We start from the raw sequence: 13455 nt of genomic DNA, 5'->3' as shown, positions 1-13455 counted from the left end.
TCTAAACAAATTGAATTGATGCAGTGAGTCGTCTGCTTACAAGTCCTGGGCAATTGTGGGTGTATGTGATTTCAGGGCGTGGATGGGTCAAGCCATGGATCTAGCACTGTGAATGACTTCCTGAGATGTTTCGCAGCGCTGGAAGCTGCAACCTATTCAGCCTGTAGCACACAAGAACGTATCCAGTTCCTCTACAGAGTTGGAATAGTTCCTACGTTTCGGCGCTTGAGACAGAGAGAACAGTCTAGAGCAGTCAGGCCTTCGTAGCGGAATCGGGACCTTTGATCGGACCTCCCACCCCTACCGAAAGGGAAAAAAAATATGAAAACAACTCAGCCGGCAGCTCGATGAGGCGGCTGCTTCACCTTACGCCTGCGGGAGCAATAGACGTCCCGGGTGAAAGGTAGACTAGCCCATAACTGGTCTGTGCGCTTTGTAGTAGCGCGCGCGTCGCGTCAGATCTTGGGGCAAGAGCAAACACTGTGCAAAAGGCCGCCATCACTACATTGAAGAACTGTGTTTGCAGATATAGAGACACAGTACAGACCCGCTTTCCATATCCTTTATCAATACACATTGTTGGAAATTTTCTTTTCCATTTCTTTCTCTTTTTTCTCTTCAATGTCAAGGCTTTTGTATTAGAGTCTCGGAATAAGCACTCAATGCTTGTTCAGACCCAAGGGTCTCTCAGCGCGCTCAACGAATGCCTAGAAGAACTCCCTCTTTCTTGATTGTTGCCAGATTTCTCTACTCGGGTTAACGTATATACATGGAAGAGTGTACATTTTTCAGGCGCCCCCGGATGGTTAATTGGTCGACGCGGGTTCGCACGATTCCTCGCGTAACCTCATAAGTTTTAGTCGAAGTAGATCTGGCTTGGGACAGCTGGCCGACACAGCGCTCTCCCCATTTGACCGGTAGAAAGCCTCACAACACTCGTACAAGGACAAAATCACTGATTGGCACTTCTCCTCCTTATAGCCGTTCTTGGTTAAGCAATCTGTAAGCTCAAATTAGGCATGATGATGCTGTCTCAGTTTCGCACTTGACATTGCACGACAGCAACGAAGCTGTAAGAAAGAGGATGATGAAGACCTACCCTGAATTGCGCACTGCACCAAACTGGGTCAGGGCAGATTCCCATTGAGTTGATCTCTGGGTGGGACAGTGGCTTACAGCACGAGGATGGCACGGTGGGTTCACCTTCAAGTCCTCTTTCTGACCCTTCCTCCAATCCATTGTTAAGCAGCTAAATCGTAGGAGCGTCCAAGGAAGGAGGGCCTACCATGATGATCGCCAACGGCTGCGCTACACCACACCAATCGTCGAAGTTTCGAGCGGCTTTGATGGATGATGGACATGTTAGCGAGAGGCTGCTTTCAGGATTGAACCTCAACTTCGTGAATGTCTCTCGATGCGCCCATGAAAAGAAGAGGAATTATGCAAGGACGGGTAAATAAGAGGCCTCAGGTTTGCGTACATACTACGTGCTGATGGGTAATCCACGAACCTTCAGGAAGCGTCAAATATCAACCTCCGGTGGAGAGCTGGATAGGTAGAGTTGTGTGATGATGGTGCAGTGGCCTGGGAACCTAAGGTAGAAAAGAAGGTGGAAGGTACGGATATTGGATCTTACTTAAGGTAAGGTAGGTACGGATACCTTCCATTACCTGAAGGCTTGCTCAGGCAGGCGGCATCTGTGGTGGGAAGAGTGGACTAGGTACTAAGCCACCCAAAATACTGGCCCCACATCGTCCAATCAACTCCCTTCTGTCCCACCTTCACCTGTTGTCTCTGCCGACCTCTCTAGGTACCTAGTGCGCGGGCTGTCTTTGGGATTCAGATGCGCCTTCTACCACGGCTCCCCATCCACCACCTTTCGTCAACTCTGCAACGCTTGCTCCTCGCAACATAGTTTGTTTCCTTTTTTTTTTTCTCCCTCTCCATACTATCGAGCCCGCCACTTTCTACAGCGCAAGGTACGTGAGTATCAAATTGTCAATCCTTTATCCGCCATCCGACCTCCATCAGTCTACTCCATCGACCCCTCCAAAGTCCAAATGACCAAACCCTATAACAGCCTTAGGCCGATGCTAACATTATCCCGTCAGCAATAGCCTCAAAATGTCTGGCGAACACGAGAACGGAAGCCCGTCTGCTGGCGGCCAAGATGCTGCGCCTGCCGTTGAGCACCTGAACATTAAGGTCACCGACAACAACAACGAGGTCTTCTTCAAGATCAAGCGCTCCACTAAGCTCGACAAACTTATGACAGCCTTCTGCGAGAGACAAGGCAAGGCTATGAACTCTGTCCGATTTCTGTTCGAGGGTCAGCGTGTCCAACCCACGGATACCCCAGACACGGTAAGCACTGGCTCCGCGGCTTCCCGGATATCGCATACAATACTAACGCGAGGGGCATTACCAGCTCGAGATGGCGGACGGAGACACTCTTGAGGTGCATCAAGAGCAGGTTGGCGGTTTCTTCTAGTCGGAGGGAGGCAAGATGAACGGGAAATAACATGGTGGTGCAGTCAAAGGAGCGATGGATTTCTTGCTTCTTGAGAAGGCTTTGGCCATCATAAATGGCGTACATGGATGCACGATTCTCCTCACAGTGCCATATGAAGACAGCCAATGACGATTATGACTTTTACCACTTGATTTCCCCCTGACCCTCTTTTCCCTGCAGTGCTTAGCCAAACGCGATGCCCATTATACAAGCTCGAACACAAGACCGAAAACCTATTAACGATAAAAGTGCAGTCGCTTCCCCTATGCCTTAATCCCAGCGCCTAGCTTGAACAACTTGACAAACGCCCAGCCAAACGGTCTATTCACGACATCGTTATGCCTTGAGTTCTATCATACGACATCCTGTGCATAGCACCATCACCCTGTCACCGACCTCTTTGGGGAAGATTTGACCGTCGTCAAAACTGCCCTGGCAGGAGGCACAGCGAAAACACTCATCGTGCCACTCACCCCCCAGTGCTCGAATGTACTGTCCGATGACGGCAGTTTTGCACTTCTTGCACTTGGGTGCCCTTCTCTCTGTCCGCTTGGTCTGACAGTTGATACACCATGCATATCCATCTTTTTCGATATGTGTCATACCCTTCTCGAATGGATCACCACATTCCGCGCAAAAGAAGTGTCCGTAGTGCCAATGTTCTTCCAGGGCGACAACATGTTCCCCGAGTATGGGCGTCTTGCAGTGTTTGCATCTCGGGGCGTAGAGTTCGTGCCAATCAAGGTGACAGTAGAATCGTAAGCGCTCGTCGCCGTCCTCGGCCATGGTCTTGCCTGACGTCTCTTCCAACACCTCGCCATTGGCTCGACGTCGGATTCTGTCCAGGCGATCATGGCGGTGAGCCTCTGGCTCTGGACTGATCTCCAAAGCCTCGAGACCAGTACCACAAGCAAAGCAGCTGAAGCATTGGGGATGGAAGCGCTCCGACGATCCAGCCAGAGCCACAAATCTACCTTCAATGGGGAAACCGCATTCGTGACACAAAGCGCTTGAGTGATTGCCTGCTCCAGGGGCTGGTGACCAGTGACGCTGGGGTCGTCGGAAAGGGCGACCCCTGGATGCTATCTTGGGGTCGGGCAAAGGCCGCGGCGTCGAATTCGAAGAGTCGTCGTCGGGGATGGCTATGGAAGGTATGCCCGGACTAGACCCATCTGGCTCATCCGCCCCATCAATATTTATCAACGGAACGACCGGGATGCCGCGTGCTCTGTCCGACGGAGGCTCCTCCGCCGCCACCACGATACAAGGAATCTCCATCGGCTGGTTGTTTTGGCTCGCGGCTCCTGGCCTAGCATCAGTTCTCTCGTCTGGAGCCTTCCACTTCGAGTCGAAGCTTACAATCGGCCGACCAGGGCGATCACTGACAGCCGTGGGCGTGGGCAGCTTCGCGCTGCGGTCCTTCAGCTTCATGCTTGTGGCCCCTCGGATATCTTCACTGCGTATCTCTATGCCATTCTTCTTGGGGACCAGGTCGTCCGTCATCGCAGGCTTCGGAGCCGAGGTGTTGGTCATGTACTGCGGGTTGCGCGACTGCGAGGGCGGGTTCCGTTGAATCTCTACATTGCACCTGGGTTTCCAGGGTCTAACGCGGTCCGCCTGCGAACCTGTGTCAAATCGGACTTGACTCTGGGGGTTCTCTGGTTTGTCTACCAAAGGCAAGTCGGTTGTCGACGCTGACTTCGTCTTGGCCTTGTCTTCCCGCGCATTGAATTCTGGCTCTTCCCAGATCTGATCACCGGAAAATGGTCTTTGAACTTCACCGCTGATGTTCCGCTTCATGCTGCTGCGGCGATGACCCGAGGCCACGGGTTTCGGGAGGGCCCGGGTGCCGGCTGGGCCCGAAGTTTCCAAGTCCATCGAATGCCGCTCGGGGCTTTGGCTCTCTCCACGAACGCTAATACGCGACAAAGCCAAAGAGGGCCGACTTCGTCGAGAATGACCATCGCTGTCGGTAGAGCTGCCAGAAACCGACCTGGAATTATCCCTAGCTAGGCCGGCTGGACGAGCGCCGTCACCATGTTTGCCCACGCTGGCGGTGCGAGCATGAGCGTAACTGTTCTTTCTGAGGTGAGGCTTGTACCGATACGGAGCGTCCTGATCGGGAGGGCGAACTCCGTTTTGATGCCGCCAGACAAGTTCCGAGGCTTCGTCGAGTGCAGCGTTGTAGATGCGAGTTTCGTCGTCTGGCGTGTCCGCGGCTTCATCCTCGACGTGTCGTCCGTCGTCCTTGATGGACATGTCTTCCATGGCTTGTCGAAGTGACACAGCCTCTTCCTTCTCCATCCATCGCTGTCCCCGTTCCATATAGGTGGCAGTCGGCACGACCTGAGAGGGCTTCAGAGGTGATGTGGGGCGATAAAGGTGATAGTCGCGTCCTTGGGTACTCGGGATCGAGTGACGGGACGACAAACTGGCATTGACAGAGGGTGGAATTGGCTGTGGTGGCACATCGACAGAGTTCGGACTATAGAGTGCAGGACTTTCGCATCGAGGAAGGGGTTCGGAAACGCTGTGTTCGAAAGAGGGACGTTTAGATCTTGTGCTTGAAGAAGAGGGTGGCAGAGGTCTTGCTCCGCCGGGGCGGGCGACTCGGTTGGATCTGAGGTTTGCCAAGAAGGCAGCTGAGGAGTTGGCAGTCAGCATTCAAGGTGGGAAAAGAAGAGAAGCACTCAGCAGCGTTTCTCACCGAACTGTTCGTTATTCATATAGCTCGGCGACGGAGGAGTCACCTTTCTCGGCTTCTCTGTGCTCTTCCTGCGATGCATGATGGAGAATCGGCGAGCGTCGAGCACAATGTAGGCCGGGCAGTGGAGAAGCGGTGGCGGTGGGTAGTGGGAACAGGGTGCAGATTGATGCGGTGACGAGGGAACATGCGGTGAAAGCCGTTGGGTGGTAGATTCGCCTGGCTATGGATGTATGAAAGGGTAATGGTCATGTATGTTTTTCTGAGAGAGAATTACTTTGAATTTTGTGATGTTCTGTGGATGGAGGGGGATCCGATTGACAGCAATGAAGTTATAGCTATGCCATCTAGCTATTTGGCGGTCGGTAGTTGTCGGGGCAACGGTGACTCTATTCTGCGACAACGAAACATCCAAGCCGATGGAGTGAGCACAAGTTATCGACAATCCCTTACTTGCTTCGCAGGGGCTCTGTGCTGTCATTGGGGGACACACCCGGTACTTAAGGGAGGCACTTCAGTGCACCTGGGGGGGCCTTCCAGGTTACCTAAGGTAAGGTGACCACTGTATCAGCCCCACAGTGGCAGCCCAGACGCCTCCAGATAGGCGACTATACCCGTGTCCTGTCTCGACTTCTTCAAAAGTAACGGCCCTGCCGTGCTTGCCTCTAGGTCACGATCAAAGTCCCATCATAACCACTTGCTTTTTGTACGATGAATGACAGTTGTGTGCACAATGTAGGTGATCGGATTACTGTATATCGACTTTAGGGACTTAGGAGTTGGAATCTTGGTCAGTTCGGCGTGTTTTGATTGATCCACAAGCAAGTAGGCCGTTCTGGATCAAGATGGGCGGCGGCGGTGCCTGAGACCAAGCAGGGCGAGTAGTGCAATATCTACGTCAACAAACATGCCTTGCCGTGGGCCTCCCCATGCACGCCGTCTAGGTACGCTTTGTGTGGTGGCTCGAAGACAGGGTGACGCTCCGCCACTGGGTCCGTTGTCAGAGTGCATGACGCTCGTTGCAGCGCATAATGGCTCATATAATAACAATTTCTTGCACATCTGCGTTGTCAAGCAACCACGTTGTCTGAAATCTCCATAAATTCGTTACAACGCAAAGACCTGCTCTGCTCGTAAGAAATCTGTGGAGAATGAATATTCAGATGACTCATTAGCTAGAGGAGACATCAAGTCAAGATCCCGTTTTTCAAAGGCCCTTATAACCCATCATATCACCATCGTAATTCACCGGGCTTTGCGTCCTGGTCCTTGCTACCATTTCCTTGGCCCTGAACTTGGCTTAGAGTCAGGTCATTGGTGTCTTTTGCCGTTTTTGGTCCATTGTCGAAGCCCAGATTCCTGAACTCGTCCTTGGCCATGAGATTCCTGAGAACAGAGTCCTCAGCAGTCAGAAAGTCGTCCACCATTCCGTCTACAGCCGCATGATGGGAAACGGGCTTACCGATCCATCCGACATGCAAGGTAGGATTTAGCCAGGTCGCGGCATTCAGCGTCATTTAACCCTCGTACTTTCTTGATGCACTCAAGATAGGTGGCTATGACATGCTTGCATTCGCCTGATCGGTTGCGCGTTAGCAAACCAAGGACCGCAAAGATACAGTGGATTGGGGCCCAAGTTTCGCAACTCACCATCATGATCAAGTGGGAAACTGCCACGTTGAGGACTAGGCAAAAGGCCGCCATTTGTTAGCCTTGACCACCTCACACACAGCATTTGCATTGATTGTGGTGAATAAGGGTCGGCCAACTACGAACGGTATAGGCTTGGAATTGGCCTGTCGAGAACCAGGACCACCAAGTTGACTCATGTTGTAGACAATGCGGGTTTCGATTGAAAGAGATTATAACATTCAGGTCCAGACAAAGGGCTATCCTGAAAAGCTGCCGTGTGTTGACCTGAAGAACTCGTTTGGCCTGGATACCTTGATCTGAGCCTGAACATTATGGGTGAGAAATCTGAATATGCGAGGCTCGGACAGAGCGGTACCGCAGCACGACTTACTATTATTGGTTGCTTGTATAATCTACTCCTGCGTAATTCCTGCGTACGGGAGTCTTCGATGATCGCCCCGTTTGCTCAAGGTGCGGCAAAATCCATCCAGGCTGGCAGTATAGGGGAGTTATTGGCTATGTAGATGAAGGTCCGATGAAGGCGGGTGGAACGATGTTGGTCGCTTCTGTACCTGAGGTACCCATGTACAGACAATGTTTACTCGGCACCCCAAAGTCTTCAACGCTACGGCTTTTCAGAGCACCTTTCACTGAATACAACAGCCTCCGCATTAGATGTTGCCACTAAACGATTCTGACATATAGAAAACCCTCACGCCGTCATTACTCAAGTAATAGTTCCTTTTCAAAAATTTACGCTTAAAACTAATAATAAACATTAAAATACTATTTAGTTTTTATTATTATAAAATAATTATTAATATATATAAATATTTATATAATTATTATCTATTATTTTAATATTTTAATATTATATTTTAAAAAATATATTTTAATAAATATTTAATTAAAATTAAAAGTTTAATTAACGTACATACATAGCGAGTCGCCTATCATAGCGAGTCGCCTACTTCTAAATACCCTCCTACTATTTATATAAGTTAATTAAGCCACATCGTACGAAATTAATTAAAACTATTTCTTAACCTCTTTTTTAAAAATCTTTTAAATTACTTAATATATTTATATATTATATCTAATCTTTTTATAATTACTATATTACCGCCTACGTAATTTAACCCCTTTTATATAAGCACTTTCTTAACGTATATTTTCGCTTTTAATATTAATAACCCTTTTCTCTATTCGGATTACCTCGGCCTTAATAATATTAAATAAACTTTTAAAACGTAATTATATTTTTTTAACCCTCCGGCGCTTATTTAATATTTTATTTATTATATAAAGCCCGCGGTATTTAACTTTAATAAAAACTAATTTATATATTAACTTATTAATATTTTTAATTTATAAGTTAATAACTTCGTATAAATATATTAATAAGCTATATTAATAATTATAAATCTATTTTTTAAATAAAATAAAGCTTCGTACGGCGTTATATACTATAATTAATATTTTTAAATCCTAAAAGCCTTAGCTATTTAAACATAAATTAAATAATATTAGCGTTTTTAACTTAAAATCTAAGCGGGAAATAACTATTTTTAAATTAAAAAATATAATTCTAATTTATTTAAAACTAACTCGTACGTTTTTTTTACTTATTAAAATAAAAAAAGTTATTTTAAAAATAAAAAAAAGTCGTTTTTAATAATATACGTAATCTATATCTATATTATCTTTTTAATTTTTTTATTATATAAAGCTTTTAATAAGCTAAAATAATTAATATTAAAAAGCTAAAGCTTATATAATAAATAAAAAAGTATATAAAAAGCGATAATACTATATTTTTATAATAATTATCGAATTTAATTAATTTATAATTATTATAACTATCGAGGATTAAAAACCGTTTAATACCCTTTATATAAGATTTTATATATTTTTTAAAATATTTTAATTAATCTAAACCGATCTTATTTATAATCTATCTATTTTTATTAAAATAAATACGCTATTTAAAAAGGAATTAGCTATTAATATATTACAAAAAAAAGTAATATTTACTCTTTACGATAACGTATAAAAATAGCGCTTAATTATCCGTATATATACCCTAAATAATAGAAATTTACTCTTAATTACTAAACTACTTCGTATAAAGCTTTTTATAACGATTAAAAATTATAATAACTTTTACATACGAAAATATTTTTATTAAAAAGCCCGTCTTATTAAAATTATAAATATTATAATTATATATTTTATATTTTATAATCGTATTTTATATAAAGGTAAATTAAACTTAAATAATTATAAAATCCTTAGTTAATACCTTTTAATAATCGATTTTATATCGAAAACGCGTCTTTAATTATAATTAATATTATATAAAGTTTTTTATTTATCGCGGTTCGATACGTATTATATTACGTTTAATAAAAAAGTAATCGGCTATATTTTATATATTATTAAATCGCGGTAGAAATCCTTAATTAATTAAGTTAATAACTTATTTAAGAATTATAGTTTCTTTTAAAAAAGTTATTTTTTTTAAATTTATATAAATTTTATATTAAAATAATAAGCCAGCGCGTCGGTCGCGAAGTATTATTTTTAAAATATTATAAATAAAAGCTGCTTTTCGTATAGATAAATTTAAGTCTTTTTTAATAATTTAAAATATAAAAATAATACGACTTTTATTTAAAAAAGAATTTATAATCGTACGTAAAGAAAAATAGCTATTAAAATAGAAAGTATAGAAAAAAAAGAAAATAGGCGACTCGCTATAATAGGCGACTCGCTATGTATATACGTTATTTATTTTTAAATTAGTTTTTTAATAAGATTTTAATTTTTTAAATTAAAATATAAAAAAAGTTTAAAAAAATTTAAATTAATAATAATTTAATAAAATATTTTTAAAAAAATATTATTTTATATTATTTTATTTTATTTTATATAAAAATAAAATATTAATAAAAAAATATAAAAGTTATATATAAAATTTAAATTTAAATTTAAATTTTATACATTTAAATATTTATTTTTTAAGTTTTTAAATTTAATAATATATTATATAATTCTTTCAAAAATAAATAGTAAGTTTTTTTTTTAAATTTTTAAATATAAATATTATAAATATTTTTTTAAAAACTATATAATAAATTTTTTTTAATCTTTTTATATTAAATAAAATATAATATTTTAAATATATAAATTATTTATTATTATATATTTTTCAATTTTAAAAATTTAAAAATATTAATATTTTATATTTATAAAATATTAAATAATAAATTAATTTTTTAAATAATATTTATATTATTTATTATTTTATTATTATTAATAAATACAATAAAATAAACTTAAATTTTTATATTATAGCTATTATAGAATCCGGGAATATATTTATTAAGTAAAAGGTATATAAGTAGTTGACTAATAGTAGTAATGTAGCTACCCTAAATATATCTGCTCATAGCTCGAACCGTACTATGTGCCTTGTCCGAGCTTTCTGTGTGGGCGATCTGGTGGATCGCGCATGAATTCTTGAAATTGAACGACACGCCTTAGAGGTTCTAAGCGCATCGGTTCGAGCAAAGCCCCCTACGCTCAGAAAATCCATCTCCTCCGAAGGGGTTTCATTCGCAACCTTGTAGCTTCTTCATCATCTGTGTCGCCCTCACACTGCAGAGGCAGCCGAAAACTCCCGACGAGCGTGCGCTTGCTCCCTTCAACTGCACTACCCTGCCTTGTTTTGCGTCGCCCTGCGCTGCAGACTAGCCCTTCGGCCTGGCCTTTCGCCCTGCGAAAGAGCTTCCAGAATCCGCCCGCCGAAGCTCCTCTCGACATCCACACGTGCTTCACTCCTCACCACCACCACTCCCAACCCGATCTTGTGGGAGTCTCTGTCTAGCGCCACCCAATCACCATGGCGTCACTGGGAGACGACCTTCTCGGCACTGTCAACAAATTGCAGGACCTGGTCTTCAACACCATCGGCAGTGACTCGCTCGATCTTCCCCAGATTGTATGTCGTCTAGTGATGGTGGATGGGCTACCCAGATGCCCAGTCGCTGACAATCGAGCAGGTCGTGGTTGGTTCTCAGTCAGCCGGAAAATCCTCCGTCCTCGAAAACATTGTCGGTCGTGACTTTCTGCCCCGCGGAAGTGGCATCTGTACGAGACGACCCCTGATCTTGCAATTGATCAACGTATCCGAGGACGAGAGTGCTCTCGACCCTTCCTCCGATCCCTACAGGTCTCCCGACCTTGCCAGACGATCCGAATGGGCCGAATTCCACCACATTCCGAATCGTCGCTTCAATGACTTCTCGGATGTAAAGCGCGAGATCGAGAACGAGACGGCCCGTGTGGCGGGCAACAACAAAGGCATCAACAGACAGCCTATCAACCTCAAGATCTACTCGCCACATGTTCTCAACCTGACGCTCGTTGATCTTCCTGGACTGACAAAGGTATGCCACTAGACTTCCTCTGATACGTGCTAAGCATCAATCCTCGCATACTCTAACACAACCCATTAGGTTCCTATTGGTGATCAGCCTACAGATATCGAAAAGCAGACGCGCAACCTGATCTCCGAATACATTGCGAAGCCGAACAGCATCATTCTTGCCGTATCCCCCGCTAATGTTGATATTGTAAACTCGGAGGCTCTCAAACTTGCCCGACATGTCGATCCTCTTGGTAGGAGGACGATTGGCGTCCTCACCAAGGTGGACCTAATGGACCACGGTACGAACGCGCTGGACATCCTCTCTGGCCGTGTATACCCCTTGAAGCTTGGTTTTATCGGTGTCGTCAACCGCTCTCAACAGGACATCCAGGGCGCCAAGCCCATGGAGGAAGCTCTCAAGGCTGAATCCGAGTTCTTCAGACACCACCCCGCCTACCGCAACATTGCTAGCCGATGCGGCACCCACTACTTGGCCAAGACGCTGAACACGACCTTGATGGCTCACATTCGTGAGCGCATGCCGGACATCAAAGCTCGTCTCAACACCCTCATGGGACAGACTCAACAGGAATTGGCAAGTTATGGTGATATGCACTTCAGCGGCAAGGAGCACCGTGGATCCCTCATCTTGCAGCAAATGACACGCTTTGCCACATCATTTATCTCATCAATTGACGGGACCTCGACTGAAATATCAACCAAGGAGCTTTGTGGCGGTGCTCGCATCTACTACATCTTCAACTCCGTCTTCGGCATGTCTCTAGAATCCATTGACCCGACTTCGAACCTTTCGGCGCTTGACATTCGAACGGCCATTCGCAATTCCACCGGTCCTCGTCCCAGTCTATTCGTGCCCGAAATGGCCTTTGACCTTCTTGTCAAGCCTCAAATCAAGCTTCTCGAGATTCCTAGTCAGAGATGTGTCGAGCTTGTCTACGAGGAGCTTATCAAAATTTGTCACACCTGCGGCTCAACTGAACTGTCTCGATACCCAAGACTGCAGGCTAAGCTGATAGAGGTTGTATCAGACTTGCTGCGAGAGCGCTTAGGGCCGACCTCTGGTTATGTCGAATCCTTGATTTCGATCCAAAGAGCGTATATTAACACTAACCATCCTAACTTCCTGGGTGCTGCCGCTGCCATGAGTCACGTTGTCAGCAACAAACAAGAGAGGGAGCGAAAACGTCTAATCCAGGAAGAACGGGAAAGACGGGAGAAGAGGCGCCTAAAGGAGCTGGGCGCTAATGGCACCGAAGGCCCCGAGGGTGAAGAGGAAGAGTCGACTGTCGCCGAAAAGGCCGAACCGAACGCTCTTCGAAAGCAGGCAAGTAAGGGCGCGCGCAGTTTGTCACCTGGCGTGCGGGAAAACGGCACCACCGGCCTGAACGCGGCACTGAATGGGGCGAGGTCGGCCTCTCCATCAAGGTTCAATGATAAGGGCTTGGGGGGTGCGCGCGACTCTTTCTTGACCTATTTCTTCGGCAAGGACGGTGCATCTGCGATTGGAGCATCATCGTCGCCCAACTCATCTATTGCCCGACACGTCAGCCAAAGCTCCGAGCCAACTTTTTCACAAAGCATCCGGCGAGCTGAAGACAAAGTGGCCTTGCGCGCCCCAGCGCAATCTTCTTCCCGTGAAGCGCTGGACTTCGGCAAGCCCCCGCAATCCATAGATTATGGCTCCCTCTTCGTAAGTTCCACCTAGGCTCATTTTCGTTTAATATTGAACGCTAAGTCTGTATCCAGGGTACGGCTAGCGGCGAGCCAGCTATGACAGAACGGGAAGCCATGGAGACGGAGCTCATCCGAGCACTCATCTCCTCCTACTTCAACATTGTACGCGAGTCGATTGCGGACCAAGTCCCAAAGGCTGTCATGCACCTGTTGGTGAATCACTGCAAGGATGTAGTTCAGAACCGACTTGTCAGCGAGCTGTACAAGGAAGCGCTGTTCGAGGAGCTGTTGTACGAAGACGACGGCGTCAAGAAGGAGCGTGAGAAGTGCGAGAAGCTGCTTCAGACCTACAGGGAGGCGGCTAAGATCATCGGTGAAGTGTTATAGATACGTGTTGGAAAAGAAGAAACAGACCCTGGCGAAATCGGCGCCACTTGTTTGCATTAACACCCTCTCTATCTCTCTCTCTCTCTCTTTCTT

The 13455-nt window shown here is 45.0% G+C and overlaps 5 protein-coding genes across 5 annotated transcripts; 2 read left to right on the top strand and 3 right to left on the bottom strand.

The window, feature by feature from the left end:
• Window positions 1-806: 806 nt before the first annotated feature.
• On the bottom strand, window positions 807-1239 carry CORC01_00184 (uncharacterized protein; the record flags this gene model as incomplete). Its single annotated transcript, XM_022611842.1, has 2 exons — window positions 807-1013; window positions 1177-1239. 2 exons carry the CDS (start codon window positions 1237-1239, stop codon window positions 807-809), a joined length of 270 nt encoding a protein of 89 aa, XP_022481467.1.
• An 885-nt stretch (window positions 1240-2124) lies between these two features.
• On the top strand, window positions 2125-2491 carry CORC01_00183 (ubiquitin family protein; the record flags this gene model as incomplete). The annotated part of the gene is made up of 2 exons (XM_022611841.1): window positions 2125-2364; window positions 2429-2491. 2 exons carry the CDS (start codon window positions 2125-2127, stop codon window positions 2489-2491), a joined length of 303 nt encoding a protein of 100 aa, XP_022481466.1.
• A 357-nt stretch (window positions 2492-2848) lies between these two features.
• On the bottom strand, window positions 2849-5298 carry CORC01_00182 (LIM domain-containing protein; the record flags this gene model as incomplete). The annotated part of the gene is made up of 2 exons (XM_022611840.1): window positions 2849-5154; window positions 5220-5298. 2 exons carry the CDS (start codon window positions 5296-5298, stop codon window positions 2849-2851), a joined length of 2385 nt encoding a protein of 794 aa, XP_022481465.1.
• Window positions 5299-6448: 1150 nt separating this feature from the next.
• CORC01_00181 (CHCH domain-containing protein) lies at window positions 6449-7045 on the bottom strand (the record flags this gene model as incomplete). The annotated part of the gene is made up of 4 exons (XM_022611839.1): window positions 6449-6602; window positions 6679-6793; window positions 6867-6901; window positions 6993-7045. The coding sequence occupies 4 exons, from the start codon at window positions 7043-7045 to the stop codon at window positions 6449-6451; spliced, it is 357 nt and encodes a 118-aa protein (XP_022481464.1).
• A 3707-nt stretch (window positions 7046-10752) lies between these two features.
• On the top strand, window positions 10753-13362 carry CORC01_00180 (dynamin central region; the record flags this gene model as incomplete). The annotated part of the gene is made up of 4 exons (XM_022611838.1): window positions 10753-10851; window positions 10913-11299; window positions 11369-12991; window positions 13048-13362. 4 exons carry the CDS (start codon window positions 10753-10755, stop codon window positions 13360-13362), a joined length of 2424 nt encoding a protein of 807 aa, XP_022481463.1.
• Window positions 13363-13455: the final 93 nt, after the last annotated feature.

The sequence above is a fragment of the Colletotrichum orchidophilum genome (assembly GCF_001831195.1).
Source record: "Colletotrichum orchidophilum strain IMI 309357 chromosome Unknown Scaffold_2.1, whole genome shotgun sequence".
NCBI lineage: Eukaryota > Fungi > Ascomycota > Sordariomycetes > Glomerellales > Glomerellaceae > Colletotrichum > Colletotrichum orchidophilum.
Note: the sequence above shows the minus strand (reverse complement) of the source record. Positions and strands in the feature narration are given on the sequence as shown.